The following is a 24,343-nucleotide window of genomic DNA, read 5'->3' as shown; positions in this document are numbered from 1 at the left end:
TTATGTTGGATGTGTATGTTGAAAAAATACAAATGTGTATCTAAAATATAAAGGATTCTTTGGAGTAGTGTAGTGTTAGTGATAGATGCCTGCACAAGGACCACAGGACTGTTGGGCCTTGGTGGAGATATGTGCTCTAGTGAGTGCTATTCTAATTTTGAATTTGATATAAAAAAATTCAGTGTTTATAGGCTACATAACACAAAGGCCTACATAAGCTATAAACAGGGTATGACTACACTGTGATTGAATAGGTGTTCAAGCTAATTTAAATCTCTGCAAGTTGATCTAATACTCTAGAAACATACAATGTGTTTTGTGAAAAGTACACATGATATTTGTAAATTGGTTGTGCCCATTTTTACTTAGGCCCACTGTCATCTCGCTTGACGATGTAGCCCATATGCTGAGTTTAAATCTCAGTGTAAGACGGGCAGATATGAGATGCTTTTGTGACATCACAAATGGTTTTTAGGCGTGGAGGACAATTCTAGTCCAGCACGCAATAAGGCTATAAGTAGGATCCCAAGTTCGCTTAATTGATTGTCTTGCTAATTAATAAGCATTCTACATATTTAAAGAGCATTTTCAACTTTGACTTAAAGAAAGTAGCATAGGCTAAATATTATTATTATATAATAATAAAAAGACTTACGTTGTTTTCTTTACAGCTGAAGGCCCAAACTTTCTCCCATGCACCCTTACTTTCTGTATATTATATATATATATATATATATATATATATATATATATATATATATATATATATATATATATATATATATATATGTATATATATATATATATATATATATATATATATGTATATATATATATATATATATTATAGTCTGTATATTATTATCTCTATAATGTCTCTCTATAATGTCTGTGGCAGCACTGAGTTGAACTTAAGTGAAAATAATATTTGTACATGGGCAGTATTCAAAGTGTGAAGGACCAGATATAATTTTATTTGTCTCTCAGGCACTGTTGTTTAAAAAACAGCCGCCGCCATTTTGAAAGGTGTCGGAGCTTCCGTCACCACGTGAGGAGGAAGCGAGCGAGGAGAGGAGACGGAGCAATCGAGCGGAGCGGCTGAAGCGGGCGAGCCAGGGCCATCACTCCGCTCTACTCGTCTTGACTACCTGGGCTAACTTTAGCTACATGTGCTGAGGTCGAGGGGGAAGCTGATCTCAACTGTAACAATGCCGACAGTTACTTTACCGCCGAAAGAGAATGCTCTCTTCAAGAGGATTTTGGTGAGTTAATTGTTAAAGAGAGGTGCAACGATAGCTGTCGTTAATACGGACAGCTGACGATTTTAAAGATCCATCGCAGCGGCTCTGTGTGTGTCAGTGTAGCTCTCCGGTAGTTAGCGTTAGCTTCAGTTTGTTAGCAAGATGGCATCATTGAATGGGTCAGCTAGCCCGGCCCTGAGGTGCGCTGTCACTGTAGCGTAAGGCCAAATGGTTGTTCGTGACTCTGTTGTCATTCTGACAGACTTGTTCATGTACATTAAAATACTGCACTGATAAAAACACGCTGGTGAAGGTTTAAATAGCCAGACATGGCTAGTTAGTAGCGTTAGGCCTCACCGTTTGTCAAATAACAGCTACAACAACCAGGAGCTTTACTGTAACGCTAGCTAGTGTCCACGATGGCTCACTCGCTAGTCAATGCAACGGTCATGTGTGCGGTTAAGTTAGCTTCTCGGGCTTTTTCTATAAATGTTTTGGCATCTGTTTGTTGCTAGCTGAATGCATAGCATGTTTCCTAACCAGAATATAACTATACGATTGAGTTGTGTCAGACGTGGGCCATGCTAGACTGCTATGTGAGCACAGCCCACTGGCTGGCCATTTGACGATAGCTAATCGGCTAACGCTAGTCGGCTCGCGCTAGATATCATGCTTTAGCAGACTTTAAGTGATTGTCAGTCTTAATCTGTCTGTGTGGGACCTCGGCATGTACACATTACCATCACCAGTCTAGGTCAGATTAGGTCAAACTTGTAGTGCCTTTGTGAAAACGAAAGGATGTTAGGATGGCACCGGTGTGACTGTGTCAGCAAATCTGTAGCTGCTTCAGGCCTGCTGTGCCCTGGCAGCTAGCTGCCCACCCATATCCATCCATCCATCCCTCCACCTCTCTTCCATGTTAGAGTCCTTGTGTCGCCTCGCTGCTTGTTTGTTTTCTGCACGCAGTTTTATTTAGGTCAAGAATTGTTGAACAGGTGTGGATGAAGTCTAAATGTATATTTACAGGATGTGACAGCAGCGGAGCTGTCTGAACTCAGTGTAGTTTGCTGCATGTTTCACAAGTCCTCTTCTGCCATGCTCAGTGGTTGTCAGCATGTGTTGTTAAACATATCTGCGTGAACACCTAGCTTCATCCTCTCCTGGAACAGTGTGGAGTACGTGGGAGTACGTGGTACCAGTTTTACATTACTATCAGGTTCAGATAAACACCATTGTTTAGAAAGGCAGGGGCTCTGCTGGGAGTTAGTGGATGTTTATCAGCACATTGGCAGACGGCTGGCATTCAGTCGCTCTACCTCTGGCAGGAAAAGGGGAACTGTGACCTGCACCTGATCTTGAAAACTTGGAGCCTGTATTTGCTGCATATCTCAGAGGGGATATTGTTTTTCCTTGAAATGTTATTGGGCTGCACTGTTAGACTGGAAAGATTTTCTGATACCACACTTGATAATTGTGGAATTTACCAATAAAAAACGGAAGTTTTTATGGTAATGTTTATGTGGAAATCGGTGTGAAATTTGCTTCACTTAGTGAATAGTTGCTGAAATTAAGTTTTTTTTTTTCAGACATGTGGAAGCATTTAACAGAAAACAGAAAAGCCTTCACCACCATTCTAACTATACTTCATACATATTGTTTAACTTGAGCACATCACTGCTACTTTTTAAAAGTTTGGTACTGCGTGTTCAAAAGGCTTCTGCTGGTCTTGATTTCTGCAGGTTCATCTACGGCAGGCAGATGAGTGAATACGTGTTTATCAGAGTTTAATGTTACACTTCTAAAATAAAGTGAAGTGACCTTTAGGTCTTGTTCCTAGTTCAGAAGAAGCCTGAAGGCATTTTGTCTTGTTGAATTTGTTGTTGTGTTAATTAGAAAACCCAGAATAAAATGACTGTCATTAACCATTCTGCACTGGGGATGTGATATGAGATTTGACATGGTTTTGTCTGGTTGTAGTTAGGAGCGGACCACACCCCTCTTTATTTTTGCTTTCCCAGACCGAGTGCCCAAATGCATTATTAGAAATTGGCAGGTTTCCAACTTGTGCATGGCACTGGAGTTGGATCAGGGTCCATTTTGTTCTTATGGGTAAGGGGAAACACCTTTCCTTGCTGTTAGCCTACTCTAGAGTTGGACCTTGTGCCATTACTCTCACTAAAATTGCAGTTTTCATCAAGAATGCATTGCAGTCTTGTTTTGCAAGAAAAATTCTCTGCTGTATTTGAATTTGCAGGCCAGTAAATTACAACCAGGTGCGCCTGTTTTCTCCCAAAGTTGCTCCAACAAATGATAAAACTGTGTTACAGACAGAGGAGTAAAGTAAAACATACACCTAATGTTCACTGCACATGGAGACCTAAGAGAAAACTATTGCACCTGTAATAACTTTTCACATTTGTAAAATCCCTGCACAAAGGAGAAAAACTGCTTTGTGTAGAGTCTCGGCATGTGATAAGCCTTCAGAGTAATGGATGTAATTCTTTAAACTGGACTTCCAGGTATTTCATTGAATTTCACTCATACCTGTAGCAGCATGCCTACGTCAAAGGGAAGCCAACATGTTGCAGGACAGGTTCCATTCAGTGAAAGTGAGTCTTATATGAAGGGATTTATCCAGGACTGTCTACTTGTTTTATGGATAGCATTTGAAGTTAGAACAACATAGGTGCCAGGACCTTTAGGCTGTTACACAACTATTGTTGAGTTGATTGCAAACAGTCCATTTTTTGAAAGCTTCTGAATGTCCTATCTTAGCTGAAACCCAACTCCTATTTAATTGAACTACCTTCTAAGGTAATAAAGTAGGTTTATATTACTGCACTAAGTGACGAGGTGTAGTACAATTTTGCACCCTTGTCATGTTGAGTTGCCGTTCAGTTGCCATTCACTAATGTGAACACTTGTGAGTTGTAACCACAAGCATCTTCCTCGCTACGACCTTCCTTCCAACATGATGAGAGTGTGGCTTTGAACTGTTTTCTCTAAACCTTACGTTTGTACTCCTCGCAGTGATCCCTGCAGCTCAGAGCCACCGCTCTGACAGATTCTCTGTGTAACTCAGGGGGCCGAGTTATTTTGGGTGAGGAAGAGAACATGCTGGATAAGCACAGCTGGTGGTGTTAATGTTGCTAAATTTACATTAAATGTACAGTTTGTGTGTGTGCTAGCTTCTGTATACTTGCATAATGCATTTGTGCCGTTTTGAACTGAAACTTGTCATAGGTATTGCTGCCTAATTTAACTACATACTACTTGAATCAAATATGTTATGCAATATGTGGCTCTTTTGTGACAATGAATTTGAATTAATTTTTCAAACAAGAGTATCATTGAGTCCCTCCTGTGCCACCAAATTTATGTTGAGGACTATTCTGATGAGGAATCAGCAGGTGAACTTGTGTTGAGAACAGTGACTTTCTGACAGGAATGACTCACACAGTTTACATGAAGAAAGGAATGCCATGTGTGTATTGTATGGATAGCTCCTGTGTGGCCCAACATTTTTTTTTAACATTGGAATGACGGCACAAATGGACACGGACAATTTGCAGTAAATTTTTTTTAATACATTGTTTCATCTCAGTAAATGTAATTAATTATGTGACGCTAACACCACAACGCAACGCAGAATATGCATTATATTAATATGCAATATATCAAAGGCAGGAATATAATCAGTCTGCAGAATAGGTTGAAATGAGAAAATGATAATAAAATCCAATACAGTCTATTATGGTTAAGATGGAGAAAATATAAATAGTGTGTTGCATGATTTTAAATGGTGCTCCTAAATATTGTGCTGGTCCTCTTAAAAATTTCAGTAGTAGGGAGCATCAGAGCTACTAAATCATCCTCTGCAAACGATTTAATTAATTTCTGCTAGCTCGTGTTACATGACATCTTTTCCCTATAGAGTGTTCAGTGAAGAAGAAACATACTGTACCTTCCAATGTAGTTTAACTTGAGGGCAGCTTCTGAGCTTTTTTGCGTTTGTGCACAAAGCAGGAGCTCAGTTTTATGTTTAGTAATGGGACAAAGAGATATAGTTAAAGACCCAATGCAAAGCTGAGACCCTATGCCTGGCTATCATTATGTTATGGAATGAATGAATGAATGAGGACAATGGAGTATTCAGCTGGACCAAACAGAGCAGATTCAAGTTAATCTCTTAATGTATGTCCTCTTACTCTCCATTAGCCCCTTAACCCCCATGAGCAGATGGTCTTTTTTTCACACATATGCAACTGTTTGCACCAGTGTGCACCATTTTGTGTCACATTGTCTTTTATACAGTTCAGTTAGAGTACAGTATGTAGATAAGGCAGCATCATGCACCAACTGACATGTCATGAACCTGTTTCCTCTGTCCTCTAGCCCCAAGTGTCTTCAAATGGTGCGATCCTCCATTCAGTTCAACAGTGAATTACTTGTAATTTCATTACTGACCTTGGCACCCGTATGTGAAGTTGACATCATCTTTTTTTTTCACCATTAGTGAAGTTGGCTGTGGGACAACGAAATGCCATCTGCCGGCTTGACTCTTCCTATCTCTCTCTCTCTCCCTCTCTCTCACTCACACACAAACACACACACACACACACACACCACTATCCCCTATGACACTCAGTGATCAGCTTAAAAAGAGAGGTGGTGTAGTGTTGTTTGTGCAACTGCATACCTAAATATAACGTTAGGGCAAAAAGCTGGTTATTCCTTTTAAGGTGGTTTATTACTGTGTGTGTCTCAGTAGGAAGCCTGTTTAAGCGTTTAAGCTCAGCTATGTGCAGAAGGCTGATAAATGTTAATCTGGAGTGTTTGGGGGAATAATCCGGGAGTACATTGTCTGATATTTTCTGGCGTTACAATATCAATGCTGGTGAACTTGGAGTGCTGACTTACCACAAATTAATTGTGCCTGGTTGTTTAAGGTCTTTAAAGTGATTTGTAGACTGCTGTAACATACATGTTCAAAGGAGGATGACATCCGGCTTCCAGTTTACCACCTTGTAGTTTATCATTACAGTTTAGGTAGTTGTCATGAGTTTGGACAAGACTATGACTTCTAGGATGACTTTTAAGCTTATGTCTCTCTGTCATGTCGCTCTTGTTCTCTTGCCCTAATGTGATTTCTCTCTCCTTCCTTTAACAGCGATGTTACGAACACAAGCAGTACAGAAACGGGCTCAAGTTCTGCAAACAAATCCTGTCCAACCCAAAGTTTGCTGAGCATGGAGGTAAGCAGCAGATTTGTGGATGTAGGGATGGACAGATGAATGGAAAAGTTCTCCTTTTGTCGCTATGCACTGTACCTCTGACTGTCTGCTTTACCGTTATCCCCCTCCAGAGACCCTGGCGATGAAGGGCTTGACCCTGAACTGTCTGGGGAAGAAGGAGGAGGCCTACGACCTGGTGAGAAGAGGCCTGCGCAATGACCTCAGGAGCCATGTCTGTATCCTTACTAATGGCATTGCACACATGATTTGGTGAAGGAGATGTGCTCTGGGTTAAGTGTCACTTCAGACTTTCAGCTGGTGTGAGTCCTGTAAAATGGGTAAATGTATGTCTGACTTTTGGGGAGTTTGAGGGGCCTTAAGATGCCACATATTTTGCTGAGGAGCTCTTGTCTTTTGTGGAGTATAGTCAGCGCATCCTCTCTCTCTCTGTGACTCCCGGGCCACAGTGAAATCCGTGCACATTTCTAGCAGATAAGTGCTATCTCAGCCTAAGCCCTAAAGTCAACATACTGTATCACTGAGCAGACAACACCCTGCTATCTGTTCTAGCTTCACCAGTCACTTATCTTGAGTCTGTCGGCAAAAACCCGTCTTGTTTATGTAGTGTGCACTTGTATAACAGCATACATCCCTCAAAGTGTTTTAAAGAGCAAGGGCTTGACATAAAATCATCATTACTATGAGATTTTATTAAAGATTACATTTGTGAACAAATTAGAGCTCAATTTTCCTGTGTAGATATAATTTACTCCCTGCTCTTTTCTCATCTTGTTCTGTTTGTCTCAGTACATTTTCTACACTGATGGATAAGACAATTTATTCAAAACCAGAGCTAAAACGATGAGTTGGTTAATCAGTTAGTTATACGCCTAAAGTTAATCATTTAAGTCAAGTATCGAGGATAAACAGTCTAACCTCGCTTGGTTCTACTTTTCCAGATTTGAGGATTTACTGCTTTTCTTGCTGTTATATCACTGTCAATGGAATATTTTTGGGCTTTGGCTGTTGGTCGGACAAAACAAGTAATTTGCAGAGATCAGCTTGGCCTCTGAAGAAGTGTGATTTATTTATTTATTTATTAATTTTTTTCCTGAATTTCCTGACCTTTTTATATACAAATAATTAATTAATGGTTGTCATTGATATATTGCAACCGTATTTAAAATTATGTCCACAGTGACTCATCTTCAACATGTTTTTAGATGACAGCCACCGTCATTGGTGTGTGCTGCACATTCTATTTTGCCTTTTGTTTTGTTTTATTTATGTTTTTCTTCTCTTATTTTGAAATTAGTAGCAGATTAAGGTTTCTTCAAGAAGTTTCACTTAACCTGTAAGAAACATTGTTAAAGAAGCAACATTAACTAATGGATACATTATGGATCAGTGAAAGCAGTTGTTTGCTCTGAACACGAGGGGCCCATTTGGCCACAGTAACCTCACCATCTCAGTGCATTTCTGCACAAATTAGGAATTGGTCTTCGATAAGATCAGATTGTATGAAGGAGATTGTTCTTATGTTCCTTAACTCTTCGTGCGTCCCAGGTTGGCACGTATACGGCCTACTGCAGCGCTCAGATAAGAAATACGATGAGGCCATCAAGTGTTACCGCAATGCTCTGAAGTGGGACAAGGACAACCTGCAGATCCTCCGAGACCTGTCTCTGCTGCAGATCCAGATGAGAGACCTGGAGGGCTACAGGGTGAGGACGTCAGGGGAACTATGACTGGATAGTTTCTATCTCGTTAAATAATTATCCTGAGAAACTTTTTGGATTATCATAATGGGAAACATTTTCTGGGGGGACACTGTCAGCTGTAGAACAGCACGCTCTAGCGTCCACACTCAGATTTAAGAAATGTGGCATTTTTTCTTTTTAATGCAGTAATAAAACAGACTGAAATAGTTGTGGGGGAAAGAACATTCAGGAATACACACTCCAATCTGTCGCCCTGCCTTGTCCAGGACACAGGGTGGCACAATGTTTTGGAGAGGACGAAGAGTATCAGCAGGCAAATACCAGGTTGCAGTCAGTCTTCACAATGTAGAACAGCTCTCCTGGGACACAGCCGGGGATTTAGATGCTTATTTGGTGAGAGGTATGAAATGGCAAGATGAAAGTCTGGTTGAGAGGATTAAAAATATGGATGAGAGAGGGAAAGGGAGGGGCTGTGTATTAGGGTTCCTTTTTAGTTCTCTCTGAGCAACAACCTGGTATCAAAACCATGAATCAGCAAAATTTCTCCTCTCCACTTTGTGCTGCCAGCCGTACAGAGGACATGTTGGTTCTAATGTTGAGCATGGCTAAACCGACCTGTCTTTGTATATTCTTTTTTACAGGAGACACGGTACCAGCTGCTGCAGCTGCGTCCAGCACAGCGGGCCTCCTGGATCGGCTACGCCATCGCCTATCACCTCCTGGAAGATTACGAGATGGCTGCAAAGATCATTGAGGAGTTCAGGAAAACACAACAGGTTAGACCCAGTTATAGTTTGATAGGATCCGAACTGAGAAACTGTTAATTTTATTACTCAGATTTGTTGTCATGTAGTAGGTGTCTGACTCACTGATTGATGCATCTGAGTTACAGGGCATGTTATGTGGCCTCAATAGATTTTTAAATATGGGTTTTGTCTCTGTCCCCAAACCTACAACCTACAATAGAGCTCACTTTCTCTCTGGCTTGCTCCTGATAAGACCCGTCTGTTTCCTGTCTTTGTGCCATCTATGTAATACAACAAGCTGGTGTGACTAGGCAACTGCACATATCCACCAGGAATGATGCAGAGTTTCCTGAAGTGCGTAGATACAGAAGTCCACCCAGCAGCTCCTGTAGTTTTCCATTGTTGTTTGAAGAAAATGTAGATTTCACTAACGCCTCTTTGTTTGTCCAGACGTCTCCAGACAAAGTGGACTACGAATACAGCGAGCTGCTGCTGTACCAGAACCAGGTCCTGAGGGAAGCAGGCCTGTACAAGGAAGCCCTGGAGCATCTGTCCAACTATGAGAAGCAGATCTGCGACAAGTTGGCTGTAGAGGAGACACGAGGTGGGTCATTGTGCTTCATACGTACTCTGCCAGTGTAACACTGAATAATAGACGTGCAAAGACGTCCAGCCCTTTTAGCAGTAGGGATGCTACGATACAGTTAGCCCACGGTTCGATACGTACCTCGGTTATTGGATCACGGTTTCGGTTCAGTTCGATATGTTTTTTTTGTGGGAAGAGAAAATAAAGGTACAAAATATTTATGAGATCAATGTAGATCGGAGGAGAACTGTTGGCTGATTTTTATTGACAGATTGTCACACTCTACAGCCAATTGTATCGTTAACAGCGTGTGCGCGCCTGACCAATGACAGTGTAGTGACCCACACAGGGCGGGATCTCAGCACGGAGCGCAGTCAAGTTTAGCTGCTTAGCTAGCAAGGACTCAACGCGCTGCTACGTTATCAATTGAGTTTAGTCAGCACGTGAGAACTCGTCTGACACGGAGAGTCTCCTGTTGTGTGCTACATGTGTGAAATAACAACTATAGTCTGGACTTTGTCTGGAGTGTATCTGTGTAAACGGCTTCATTCAGCGTCTCTCCCTCCCCTCTGGCACCGTGAGTTACCATGGTTACAGGAACGCCCTGAAACTTTATAATGATGATCAATAAGAAGTTTTTGGTTAGCTTGACTGTACAGAATCATGAATGTTGCCTGATTGTAGCTCAATGCTTGAATCTTGTATTATAACATAGAACAAAGCCTCAGAGCTTCTTTGATTATTAACAGTATGTTAGTGATGACAGAAAGGTGATAACTCGCCATCAGACTGACAAGGTTGCAAAAGTTGCTGCTTGTATGATGTATTTTTCTGTTAAACGATAAGAGGCTCACTTTAAACAATATTATTAATAATAATAATTCATGATAATGATGATGAGAAGAAGAAGTAGAAAAATAGCGTACTGAAAAGCTCTGTAGATGGTTGATTATTTGAAAGAGTAAAACTTGAGAGAAGCTTGGCAAAAAAAGGCACAGATTGATTTCATAGATTGAAAATTACATTGAAAAGACAAAAAACATTTTAAGTGTGAATAGAACAGCTGTTCAGATCATCCTCCTGTAAAACACTGTTGGTCAAATATTTAAACTTGATGTCTGCATTAGAGAGCATGGTGTTGGGTGAGGCTGTAAATCTTATTTTTTTAGCACGTGTCAAGTAAAATGCCCTGTTTCACAAATTACAAATTGGGAATGTGACTTGGCTACAGCTCGAAAAAACATTTCAGTCAAAAGATTTTTTTTTTTTGCTTTAATCCATGCAAATTTCTCTCTTTATTTTCTGTATGAGCAACAACAAAAACCTTTTTTTCATTTCCGGTGTATTGTATAATGTCAAATAAATAAACTCTGTGTTTAGGCCAATTCATCTTGTATGGCTTTGCGTTCCTTTTCATAAAGGTCGGGAATAACTTGGCTGCTGAAAAATGTGTGAGAGGGCACAATGTAACGTGAATCAATTGTTTTCATATGGTGACAAATACCCAAATCTCTCACCACCAAAAAAGGGCTGCAAGTCTTTAGCAATGGTGGTTTTTTTTTCTTTTTTTTGTGATTTGTGTTTTTCTGAACTGGTAGGATAGATTTGTTTGAAGGTATCAGAGAGAGACTGCTGTTTCACTGATGGCGCTACCTGCTCAACCATCCTGTTTCCACACAATGATTGCAGGGTGGTGGCACAGATGCGTGCTCATGTTTGAAGTGTTTCCACTTGTGTGGGCGACATGCGACAAGCAGTGCTTGCAGACAGTTCTGCCCACTGTTTTTGTTCCCTCATCGTTGTATTCTCCACTAACACTGAACCAAAAGTGTCCCCACACCAAAGATTTGTAAGAAGACGATGTTTCCTCAAACTTTTGTCTCTCCACCCGCACAGCCATGCTGTCTGCCATGTTCACTGTGATTCTATCCTACTTCAGCGCCACCTACAGTGTCACTACTTTATTTGCATACTAACAGTGATTGTCCATTTATCGGGGGAGGGATATTCTCTGGTTACCAACCCGCTCTCACTGCAAGACACAGACACAAACACACACATGGAGCCAATTTCCACTACTGGTGGGGGTAGTAACGCAAAATTTAAATGCAAAAACTGAAAATCCGTGAGCCCTAAGTGCATAACAAACCGTGGATGGCGTATTGTACTGTTCAATATTATATTGAGATTCGTGGCACCCCTATTAAGCAGTGTAATCTGCTCTATTTATGATCTGAAACATTATTGTTGTAATCCAATGTAATCTATTAAACTTTTAAAAATGTACAATGTAGGCATATTTGCACATGTGGATGGACTTAATTTCAGACTGTTAAATTTTACATCTGGCCCAGAATCAGTGTGGACAAAATCAGGAAGAGATGTTTGATCTAGTTGCTTTGTACCTGCTGCATTTTACTAGGAAAAGTTGACATGCATTTTTAGTAAGCTCTATTTTTTACAAAATTCACATTTATTAGCAATGAATTTATGCAGCATTTGGCTGTCCGTGAACCCTGACACCAGAACTCTTCCCTCATCTTTCTACAGGAGAATTACTGTTGAATTTGGAGCGTCTGGATGAGGCAACAGAAGTCTACCGTCGCCTGCAGGAGAGGAACCCGGAGAACTGGTCCTATTACCACGGCCTGGAAAACGCCTTAAAACCAAGTAGGACACATTATATTTATTAAAAACACAAGCATCATCGACACTGACTAATAAAATATCCACTTTCTTTGAACAAGCTGCAGTTGTCAACTCTTTTTACATGTTTTTATTTTCTCTAGGCAGTGTAGAGGAGAGGCACAAGATCTATGAAGATGCCTGGGAGAAGTTTCCTAAAGGACTGGTTCCCCGCAGACTGCCTCTCACCTTTCTCTCAGGTGTGGCCAATAATAGGTCTCCTTTCAACTAAAACAGTGACCTCAATCAACATTTCTATCCATAATGAGGATTAAATTATTTTTACTCCACTTTTATGGAGTCGTTTTTTTAAACATAAAGTGAACTGTGAGGTAGAAGTGGATTTAAAGTGTTTTGGTCTTCTCCATCTCTCCATATTTCTCCATAGGTGACAAGTTCAGAGAGTGTCTGGACAGGTATCTGAGGATGAACTTCAGCAAAGGCTGTCCGCCTGTTTTCACCACCCTCAAATCACTGTACAAAGACAAAGAAAAGGTGACAGCCCCGCTGCTAGACATGTCAGATGACTGATTGAAATCTAAAGCACAATGACGCTTATTCCTCTCTTGACTTTAAACCAGCTTACATCATGCACTGAAAGAAGAGAGGTCAATCTAAGGGAAAGATTCTACTGTCCTAGATTAAAATATCCTGAGATATTTACCCACAGATGTATAGATCACACTGCAGCTGAGGTAATATACTCTTTTCTCTTTCTCTTTGCAGGTGGCAATAATAGAGGAGCTGGTGGTCGGCTATGAAACCTCATTAAAAAGCTGTAGAATGTTCAACCAGAACGGTGAGGAGAAAATGTCTAAATCGGGGATGATAATGAATTTGATGTCTTTATAATCAAATTTATTGAGTGAGTAATGGGGAGTTTTTAAAGTTGTGATCCTTCAACCTTATGATCCTTCAGTCCTGGTTGACTGGTTCATACCAAGCTCGGTTTAATACTACAGCAAACAGTCTTTGAGCTGCTACTTTGTCAGAAATACATTAGAAGAGCAACTGGTAGATCTGTTTACAGTGGAGCCACACAAAGTAAAGAAGTCAGGTTAAAATAATTGCTTTCATAATCTGATTTCATGCTGCACATGGTGTAAATAGTTTTTCACACAACAGCAGAGCGTAGTGACATTGGTTACCTTGCTGAGGAGCGTGCAGCATTAAGCACCTCTTCATCTTGCAGCTCACTGTTGAGGCTTTTCCACCAACATAACACTTGTTCCGTTCCAGTTCATGCACCTAATTTTGAAATGTACAGAGCACTTCGACCAAAAGTAAATCAGAACCCAAAAAGTTTGTTCCCAGCTGGAATGAAAGAAAAAACAAGTTTTCCCGACCTGAAGTGCAAACCGAAGTGGGCGTGTCATATTCTACAGGTCATTGTGCACTGTGCAACAGCCTCTGTTGATGATGCATCCTCTATTACAATGATTGTGCTTAAAACTGGTGGAAACGCAGCCTAGATGGCACCAAAGTTTGAAGAACCAAATCTAAAAGAGTGGAAAAGGAGTATGTGGCTGCCCCTGACTGTTCCATGACTCCCTGCAATATTCAAAACTAGGCATGTAAAGACACCAAACCTCACGGTACGAGATCATCACGATATTTATAAAAAGAAAAGAAAAGGACCTGACCTGGGGGACAGCTGAGAACGGGCCGAGAACAGGGATATAGGTGGGACACGCGGCCCACTTATCTCCCTCCCTCTTGTTGTCCAGCAGATGACCAGGATCACGAAAATCTCTGTCAGCGCCACTCAAACTGTATGTTCAGTGGTTGTCTGTATGTGTTAATGGGTTGACGTTGTATTTTTCTCGCAGTTGGTTTGTAAAACAAACAGCCAGCAGCGGAGCTGATACAGGGACATTACCGGACCTTGTCTGAGCTAACAGGCTGGACACACTGGATGCGTGTGCAGCGCTGCATGCCGTTACCTCTCGCTTTTCATTTCGGCTTCCAGGTTAACAGGATAGACCGGCCACACTGGATCCACACACGTTTCAAGCATGGCTGCTATGTTGCTTCATCTCGAGATTTGGAGTCTCACCTACTTTTACCGCGCCACACACTAGGTTCTCGGCAAAAATAGACCTGAAAACAACCTGTAGACCGTCATATTGACATCATACCAGCGTTTCACTACAGTCTAAATGTCTGTCTGTAGAATATATCACAGACATGAAGAGAAAACACAACAGTGCACTCTTTTTCTTTCTCTCCCTCCCTCCTCTTTCCCTTCCCACTTTCTCAATGTAAACAGATAGGGCTGGCAGCAACCATGCTGCAGCAGCAACGCAGCCTGTGTGAACACAAACACAAGAGTGAGCGGCAGCTCAGCAAGGCAGGCACCACACACTAAACAAGCATCCTGTGTGGCCAGCCTGTAACAGTTTGAGTGAAGCATTGAGAACTAAACCAATGAAGCCAAGCAATCAGGGCTGGAGTAGGGAGGATCTTATGAGACTAATGTTCATACAGAACAATACAATGACAAGGATCAGTAGAAGAATGCATTTATACCTATTTGCCCTGTTAGATCCATGAACTTTATGAGAAAAAATAGGCCCATGATAGGTTGGTAGATGTCATCACAGTACCATGACTGTATTGCGTCATTTTTTTATCGCAATATTGCAAAGTTTGGTATATCGTTACATACCTATTCTAAACTCATCCGCAGACAAAAAATACAGAAAATTACTTAACTTGTTTTGTATGTGCATTTTGGCTGAATAATTGAGGTCAGCACTAACTGTGGTGACTAACCCCCAAATGCCACCATTTCCCTGTTCTGGCTGTATCTCTGATCATTTCAGCCGAATTCAGCACAGCTGCACAGCGGAGCCGTTCTGCAACGCATGCAACCAGTGGAATTCTGGAGTAATACTTTGCGTTTCCTGTGACTAATTAACAAGAAATTCCTCCCCATATTTCAGCACTAGGAAATGTTGGGGGGGCATTAGCAGTAACTTAATACAGATCTGATACGGCTGTGAGAGGGTGAACAGTAAATAGTGAGGCTGATACCAATAAGATAAAATCAAAACATGCTTCGTCATTTCCTGTGTAGGAAGGTAATTTGAACCAGGGTGAGAATGGTGTGCTCCACTACTAACGATGTAAGCTAATAATTACAAGAGGGGAAAAAGAAGCTAATGCCCACTTCATAAAGTTTCACAACAGGCTTTGATTTCATTCAAATCTTCAGGATTATAACTTCTAAAAGAAAGATGTTGCACAAAGTTGTATAACTATTACAGTCTTCTTTTTACAAAATGTAAATTTACACAACCCCCATGCACTGTTTCAGATGATGGTAAGGAGGAACCACCAACCACGTTGCTTTGGGTGCAGTACTTCCTGGCACAGCACTACGACATGATTGGCCAACAGACACTGTCTCTAGAATACATCAACGCAGCCATTGAGAGCACGCCTACACTCATCGAACTCTTCCTTATCAAAGCCAAGATTTACAAGGTAACATACGCCGCAAATTTGTTCATGTGTCGACTGTTATAACTGAGGAGCACAGTGTTGTGGTGCTTTATTCATGACTGGTATATTGACCTTCATCGTCCTGCAGCATGCTGGGAACATCAAAGAGGCTGCTCAGTGGATGGACGAGGCCCAGGCTCTGGACACCGCTGACAGATTCATCAACTCCAAGTGTGCCAAGTACATGCTGAAGGCTGGCATGATCAAAGAGGCTGAGGAAATGTGCTCCAAGTTCACACGGGTGAGAAAAACTGTGTGTGGGTGTGCACACAAGTACACAGTGGCAGCTGACAAGTTGAGGAAAATGTCAGAACAAAATCCTGTTGAGTCCATTTATGAAGAACAGGAACAACGTGGAGATGTCATGACCCTCATGTATGACTAGCCTGTAACTCTAAAAACCTGAGGGTGGAATTCTGTCTTTTTACAAATACTCACTTATGTCAGACAGGATTCAAGCTCAAGAAGATTCAAGCATATTTTTAATATATAATATTTATGAGGTAATGTTAATGACAAGAGGACCCCAAGTCAAAAGAGCTTTAGTGTTCATTAATGTGTAGTGTGTGTTTGAAGTTGAATGATCAATGGTGTCTCTCTTTATTGTGTAGGTGTTTTGTTTGCGTGTATTCAGGACATGGAGACTGAGATGAGTAATCGCGAAAGACACAAAACCAAATAAATCATAATAAAATGTAGTAAGGAAGAGACATTTCACTTGGAAGACAAATGTCCAGACAAAGTTCCAATAAAATCAGTTTAGGGCTGCATTTAAAATTATTTTCATTTTTGATCAATCCTTTGATTATGTTTGCAATTTATTGATTAGTTAATGGAGAAAAATGTTGATCAGTGTTTCCCAAAGCCTGTTTCTGTTTCCCCAGAGGAGTAAACAAACCAGGACATGTTTTTAAAAAGCTGGAATTAGAGATTTCTAACTTTTATTTTACTTGAAAAATAACTCAAACTAATTTAATTGATTATCAGAATAGTTGGAAATTAATTTAATAGTTGACAACTAACTGATTAATCTTTGCAGCTCTAACTCAGTTATTGATTATTTATTTAATGATATAATATACAATTTTATGAATTGATTTAAATTTAAAACTTATTGGGTATTTGTAAGTGATTGTATATGGAGTATATTCATATGTATTGACTATGCAAATGCATGTGATATGCTTTAAATGTGCCTCAAAAAAAAATTTTTTTGTTGTATTTATTTTATTGTAACAGTTCAAGGTAAAGATGCGTTAAAAAAGAAAAACTAAAGTAAACTTCATGGTTTCCTCCTTTAAGTCTAATTATGACATTAATCTCTTGGTGCCTTTTAATGAAGCAAGCAGCCATATCTGAAAATGAGTTCACACATGGGGTGAACTGAAACGAGCCTGGTCATGAGTGACAAGATAATTCTGGAAATTAATCTTAATAGATCCGCAATAACACAAAATGATTAGTCTCCAAATTAGTATGCAGCAGTTGACAAGATAATTAAGCACTTTGCCTGTTTTGTCATTTAACTTTGCTCATGCACGTCTTTGTTTGTATCCATCCAGGAGGGAGCGTCAGCAGTGGAGAACCTCAATGAGATGCAGTGTATGTGGTTCCAGACGGAGTGTGCACTCGCCTACAAGAGCATGAACAAGTATGGGGAGGCCCTCAAGAAGTGCCATGAGATTGAAAGGGTGAGACCTTATTATCAGGGATCATACTTGGTGTATTATAACAGGCCATGTTTGAATAATTGTGTTTATAATTAATGTATGGGTCAAATCCCTGATTGCCTCTTCTTCGCCCTCCTCAACAGCATTTTGTGGAGATCACAGACGACCAGTTTGACTTCCATACTTACTGCATGAGGAAGATGACGCTACGCTCCTACGTAGACCTACTGAAGCTGGAGGACGTGCTCCGGATGCATCCCTTCTACTACAAGGCTGCTGTCACGGCCATCCAGATCTACCTTAGCCTCCATGACAATCCTCTGACTGACGACAGCAAGGAGCTGCAGGCTGACACTGGTGAGGGCCGGAATCCATTTTGCACCACTGAGTTTCCAATATATTTGAAATGCTTGCCTGAACAAGGAAAAAGAGACACTCTGGGATATTAATAATGGTCAAAATGTACACTCTTTTGCCGCTCTCTTTTCTAGCTAACCTCTCGGACAAAGAGCTGAAGAAGCTCAGGAACAAGCAGCGGAGAGCCCAGAAGAAGGCTCAGCTGGAAGAGGAGAAGAAGAATGCAGAGAAGGAGAAACAGCTCAAGAACCAGAAGAAGAAGAAGGAGGATGACGACGAGGAGATCGGAGGGCCCAAGGAGGAGCTCATTCCTGACAAACTGGTCAAGGTTAGTGAGAAATGTGAAGAATCAAAATCATAAAAACTTTGTCCGTCACAAGGCGGTAGAAAGCTGTTTGATGGAATCAGTTAAGGTGATGTTGACTGTTTTGACTTCCGTCTCCCCTCTCACTTCCCGTTTACAGGTAGAAAATCCACTGGAAGAAGCCGTCAAGTTCTTGATGCCGCTCAAACACCTGGTCAAGGACAAAATAGACACACATCTACTGGCCTTTGAGATCTACTTCAGGAAAGGTTGGCGAGCTCACTCATTTGAATAACTTTTGTTTTTACGGACTCAATACTTCATCTCTCATTTCTGCGTCACACATTTACAATCTGTCTTCTCTTTTCAGAAAAATACCTGTTGATGCTCCAGTCAGTGAAGAGAGCATTGGCCATTGACCCAGATGACCCATGGTTACACCAGTGTCTAGTACGCTTCTTTAAAGGAGGTACGAGAGAGACTTCCTCATTAATACCAACATTTTTCAACACAGTTGTTCCTGTGTTGATACATCCTTTCTCTTTCTAGCTTTGTACCCATCCCCCTATCTTTTTCTTCCTAATACTTCTTCCTCATTTACTTTGTTTTCCACATCCCCATTATCATTGTTCACATCTCTCCTTCATCTTCTTTCAGTCTCGGAGAGCAAGGAGCTGCCGGAGGTGGTCAGGACCGTGCTCAAACAGGAGATCACTCGGCTGTTCGGAGACAGCAATGCTAAGAGCTTCAACCAGGCCTACCTCACCAAGCACTCAAACTCCATACCACATCGACTGGCTGGTAGGCCTCTCTCATACATACACACACACACACACACACAATGTTATCAAAAAGTGGCGTGTAAACCCGTTCATAATCGGCAGTTACCTCACATTGCCAGTGGAGAGTTTGCCTTTCGTTTTTTTCTAATTCGTCATCACTAACACACTGGAAAAACATGGAACATCAGAATCCATCCAGAATACATCAAACTTGTTTGAAAAAGTCTTAATCAATAATATTTTGAATTAAACACATGTTTTTTTTGGCCAGTGTGAAAGGGGTATTACCTGTCCAAGTCATTTGTCAAAGCTCTGTCATGAACACACCTCAGACTCACACTTTTCTCCGTCCTGCAGCTGCTAAGATGATGGTGTATCTGGACTCATCCACGGAATTGAAGGCAGCAGAGCTGGCCACTGCACTAGATGAGTCACTCGACAACAGAACCATACAGGTATGCATTCATGGAATTATGAAGTGTGATAACTGTCTGGTAAAAAGTTGGAATACCTACTATCAATAGTAGTAATAGTACAGTGATACTACAGTAAAAAAAAAAACCTTATCAATGTAGTCTTTAATTGGTGCAAAAATGACTGGCACACACAGTATAGCCAATATTTTACCTCTTTCTTACTATAGATTGTAAATACTAAATAAGAATGTATAGAAATGTGTTCGGTGAACTTACCATTTTCCTTTGTCTTCCCTCATCAGATCTGCACAGAGACCCTGGAGTGTCTTCGGAGCGGCATCTTTGGCGACTCTAAGGAGCGTCTGGAGTCGTATCGCGCCGAGTGTCACAAGCTTTACCCCTACACGTTAGCTTTTACGCCACCCGGATACGAGGAGAACACCAAGATCGCCAATGGAGACGTTTCCACAGAAACGGAGGAGCTAGCCAATGAGATGTGAGCGCAACAGAACAACAGCGGATGAGAAAAGGAAGTGGGCCGAGCACGGAGCCTTGTGGTACGCCTGGCAGCCATTTTGTAGAGCCAGACACGGGAAGCGAAAATTTGGGTGTTTCGTTACTTTGGCTCAGCTTAATCGGGTCTGACCTGGCATGGCTTGGCTCGCTCCCACATGGTGAAAATCAGGACTGTGTGTGTTTGCGTGCGTGTGTGTTGAGAGCATGTGTGCGGTTGTGTATATTTGTGGGAAAGGGGAGGGAGGGGGGGGAGAGGAAGATAACAGAATGGCCATTTTACTTTTTTAATAAAGCTGACAAACATGCTGAATATGAAAAATAAACAATAGTTACTGGCAAACTGTCGGGAGAAACTGTGACGGACTGACACAGACTGTCGGTTTCCTCGGAAATTATCAATAACGGTGACAGCAACCACTCGAGTGACTCAGTGCTGCTCCGACACACGCCTATCGCATACTGTGTTCCCCGTATTTTAAAAAGCTAATTTAAATGAAAATAGGATACAACTGTCACTGGGGGACGGGAGGCTGAGCTGAGTGGATCTGATCTGTGACGGATCTGTAGGAAGCTGAGCAGGAAGAGTTACTGAGGACCGAAGGAGACACTGAGAACATCCAGCGACCACAGGTGTATCTGTATCTGCTGAAACTCTCCAGTAAATCACTGATGTACACGTGGCAGTGCAGTGGAGTGTGTGAGGGAGGCCCGATCTGTGAGGGGGCACAGCACGAAGAAAGTGGCCTCACTTGTGAACAGTTTTTTTTTTTTTTTTTGGTCAAACTGTGCTTCCCTCACCATTCCTGGTTAAACTTGGGAATATGTAATCCTCTGTCTGTCATTATGGAGCACTTTGTAGCACAGATTAAAAACTGTAAAGGTTGTGTGTCTTGCTCCATTTCAAATACACTGCTACTCTTACCGTTTTTACATAGTTCTGGGCGAGTTGGATAGATCCAAGCAATACCATAGACACCTTCCTGTCCATAATGGATCAATGAAACTCTTATTATTGATAATGATTTCTAGATCTGGTTGAAGTGGTTACACTGAGCCTCCTGGCAGAGTCACATGTGTTGTTGCTGTTGTCACTGTTAGATACAGTTTTATCTGCATGTACACAGGGACTCAGGAACAGTCGCATCCTCCTTCAGAGGCTCTTCTCTGCTAATGAAAACAGCTCTTCTAAAGGTCAGAGTTCAGCATCCGGCCCGTTGCCTGAGGTGACAGAAGTGAAAACGTATGGGCACCTGGAATTTCTTGTTTTACTTTTTTTTCCCCCCTTTTTTTTCTCCCAATAATCTCTTTTCTTCCCCTTTTTCCTCTAATTTGGGTTCTAATGTGAAAGATGAAATCTGAGATGACGATGTATGATATCTCTGGATTTTTGTATTAAAACCAAATGGATAAAAAACAGTTGATTTCATTGCATTTGTGTTTCCACTGCTGCTGTGTTCCTACTCACTGTTTCAGGGTCAGACAGGCAGAGCCTGTATGGATCAGGTAGGATTCAGAGCAGTGATGTCAGACTTCTGGTCAGCCACTGTATATTGCAATTATTTATGTCAATTATCTTTATATAGAAAAAAGAAAAAAAATAGAAAAAAGTGATTTATTTTAATTTTTTTTAGTACCCAAGGTGTACATGATTTAAGATGTGGATTTTCTCCCTTCTCCTATCAAATGAGTTGAGCACTTTCTGACATCAGCAATTTATAGTGACCTCAAGTATTAACCATTAATGCAAGGAAATCCTCATGAGTAGTCTCCTCTTGACAGTCTGCACTTAGGGCACCATTTTTAAAAAAAAAAAACTTTTATGTAACACAATTCTGTCACAACATAGAATCATCTTGTTAAATCAAGTGAATTTATTCTTTCTTTGTGCTGCATCTTTAACAACATCTTTTTATCCTTTACAGTAAAAATAATTTAGCCAACCTGTCGTATAGAATTACTTTAAAACAAAACAGAACATACACACTGAATAACTCGAACAAGGGAACTGGGGGAAATGGTATGGCGTGTAAAATTGGTGGAGTTACCGTTTAAAGTAAAGGCACAGAAATGCGAAAGAACGCTCCCTTACCACAGTGTAAGTCTGGGATATGTGGAGTGTAATATAATGTACAGTGTTGCTTCCAGCTTATAATTCATTGGTACCCCATATGTAAAAAATATTTACACTGCCATGTATGGGCCGTATTATTGATCTCTGAATGACATCAGAAAGAACATGAGGTTAGCACTAGTTCCTGATGACTGTGTTGTTATTGGTTGAGATTTCCTTTCATACATTTTTCTGCTTAAGAACACATCGGCATAAATACATGCATCAGGAGGCTCCATTGTACCACCATGATGTTTATTTTAAGTAGCATCAGTTACACCAGTCAGTTATAATAAAATGCAGAATGTGTAGGGAGGTATCATGCCAATAACTAGCAGTTAGACTTTATTATCCCAAAGGAAAATTCTTTTTCACAACACCATACCAGTCAGTTAGCTTAGTCTTTTTGGTACGCCACTTCTTTAGTGTGTGTGCGCATCACGGCTTGAAGTGGAAGTGATAGCATCAAGTGAACCCGAAGTTGAACAAAAAAAGACACGAGAAGCTGCCTGCAGCACATGAACTAGGAGTTTGTGCATCCATCTTATCTGTTTGTTCTTACAAATTTACCTCCATTAGAGCCATTATAAGAAGTCTACGTTTAAAGCTGATTGTTTGGGCAAAGTTTTCTAAGAGTAAGATGAGTTTGAAGATAAGCATTATGATCACTGGACTATGTTTTGAAATGGTATAAGCAGACAGCCTTGAGTGCCAGCTGTGAGCAGATGTTCTCATAATGATTTTTTCTTGAAATAAATATTTAAAATGGAAAAGAAAAGAAGCACAAAATACAACATGCATTAAAAAAACTGCTCTTGCAGAAAGTCATGAAAAGACAGGAACACAATGTATGGCTGTTTCAAGACAGCCAGCATGAAGCACATTTCAGTGCTGTTAAATTTGGTTTAAGTGGATATCTAACTGAACCCTGATTTAAAAAGCACAGAAAAGGCTCTACTTCCTACTGAAAAAATTAAAATTAGGAGCAAGATCCTGGTCGACTTTTACAGAGGAGCAATAGAAAGCAACCTTACTGGAAACATCACAAACCGGCATGGTTCATGCACAGCCCAGGAAAGAAAGGCTCTGCAGCAAAGGATTAAAACTGCCCAGAACAGAACTTAACTGGTACCATCTACTGAGCATTAGTGAGACCTGTGAAGTGAGATGTCTGCAGGGCGAGTTGAAGACAAGGTTTGTCTTCAACTTGTGAGCTCCTCCCCACTCTGTCAGTTGGCTCCTCCACTCTGGCTGTCAACACTCCACCCCATACACACCAACGCAAAAATCTGAAAGTGGCTGAAAAGTTATGAATGTTGAACTGCGACAAAGTATGAATGCTGTGAAAAAATTGAATTAATGTGAGAAAATCCTCATCTTTGTGAACGTCTCACAGTTTGAATGGAGAATATATGAAGGAGGGAGAAGAGTTGGAAAATGAGTTGGATTGAAGGGATTTCTAATTGACTTCAATTATAATGGCGATACGACAAAGCTTCAAAGAAAGTTGAATATTTTCAAAAGTTTTAATGGGATTTGAAAGATGAATATAACCTTGAATGTAGATGATTTCAAAGACATTAACATTCTAGAATACAGTAATAACATTACCCAAACGTTCTAGAATACAGTAATAACATTATCCAAACATTCTAGAATACAGTAATAACATTACCCAAACGTTCTAGAATACAGTAATAACATTACCCAAACATTCTATTCTAGAATGTTGCTTTGATCCTTTGATCTTTTGATCTTTATGACAGGAAAGGAACAGTATACCTACTTAATCTGTCTACTCTATACAACTCAGTTAGCTCAGAAGTTAGGTCAGAAGAAAAATGCAGGCCCAGGAGCAGATAGAAATGCCTTTTGGCCAAGAAGACAAATTGGCCGAGTTGAAGAAAGAAAATGTTGATTTAAGAAAACGGATTGAGGAGCTTTATCTCGAAAAGCACGCTTCTGATCTTAAATATGAAGATGCATTGACGACTAACAGAGAATTGAGGCATGAGTTGGAGTTGGCAAAATCTCAACAGGCTATTGCTGAAGAGAAATTGGATAAGGCATGCAAGGCGCTGAGCGAGCAAAAGGCTTGTGCAGATGGGAGAGTAACAGCAGTCCAGGAGAGAGCCAATGAGCGGGTGCAGAGCTATCTGACACAATGGAGGGAGGAGACGACAGCTCTCCAGAACACCATCAGAAATCTCCAGAAAACACAAATGGAGAAACAGATAGATTGCTCCACCATTGAGGCAGCAGTCCAGGAGAAAGCCACCGAGCAGACACATCTGATGCAGTGGCAGGATGAGAGGCCCGCTCTCCAGAACACCATTGAAGAACTCCAGTTTATGCTGGCGGAGAAGAAGCTGGAGTTGGAGCGCAAAATCTGCTCACGGATAGACATTCTTGAGAACACAATGACTGAGTTGCTCGAGAAAAAGTCAAATAAAAAGAAAGGCTTTCTG

At 40.9% G+C, this 24,343-nt stretch overlaps 1 protein-coding gene across 1 annotated transcript; it reads left to right on the top strand.

Annotated features, from left to right (window-relative positions):
- Window positions 1–1,068: 1,068 nt before the first annotated feature.
- Window positions 1,069–21,181, top strand: LOC141002845 (N-alpha-acetyltransferase 15, NatA auxiliary subunit-like). The gene is made up of 20 exons (XM_073474253.1): window positions 1,069–1,262; window positions 6,412–6,496; window positions 6,607–6,711; window positions 8,042–8,199; window positions 8,838–8,972; window positions 9,393–9,546; window positions 12,079–12,198; window positions 12,318–12,413; window positions 12,602–12,708; window positions 12,940–13,012; window positions 15,533–15,702; window positions 15,809–15,961; window positions 17,283–17,411; window positions 17,534–17,747; window positions 17,882–18,075; window positions 18,212–18,320; window positions 18,422–18,520; window positions 18,709–18,852; window positions 19,191–19,288; window positions 19,552–21,181. The coding sequence occupies exons 1-20, from the start codon at window positions 1,209–1,211 to the stop codon at window positions 19,747–19,749; spliced, it is 2,595 nt and encodes an 864-aa protein (XP_073330354.1). The 5' UTR covers window positions 1,069–1,208; the 3' UTR covers window positions 19,750–21,181.
- Window positions 21,182–24,343: the final 3,162 nt, after the last annotated feature.

The sequence above is a fragment of the Pagrus major genome, chromosome 1, assembly GCF_040436345.1.
Source record: "Pagrus major chromosome 1, Pma_NU_1.0".
NCBI lineage: Eukaryota > Metazoa > Chordata > Actinopteri > Spariformes > Sparidae > Pagrus > Pagrus major.
This window is presented reverse-complemented; position numbering and strand designations above follow the sequence as displayed.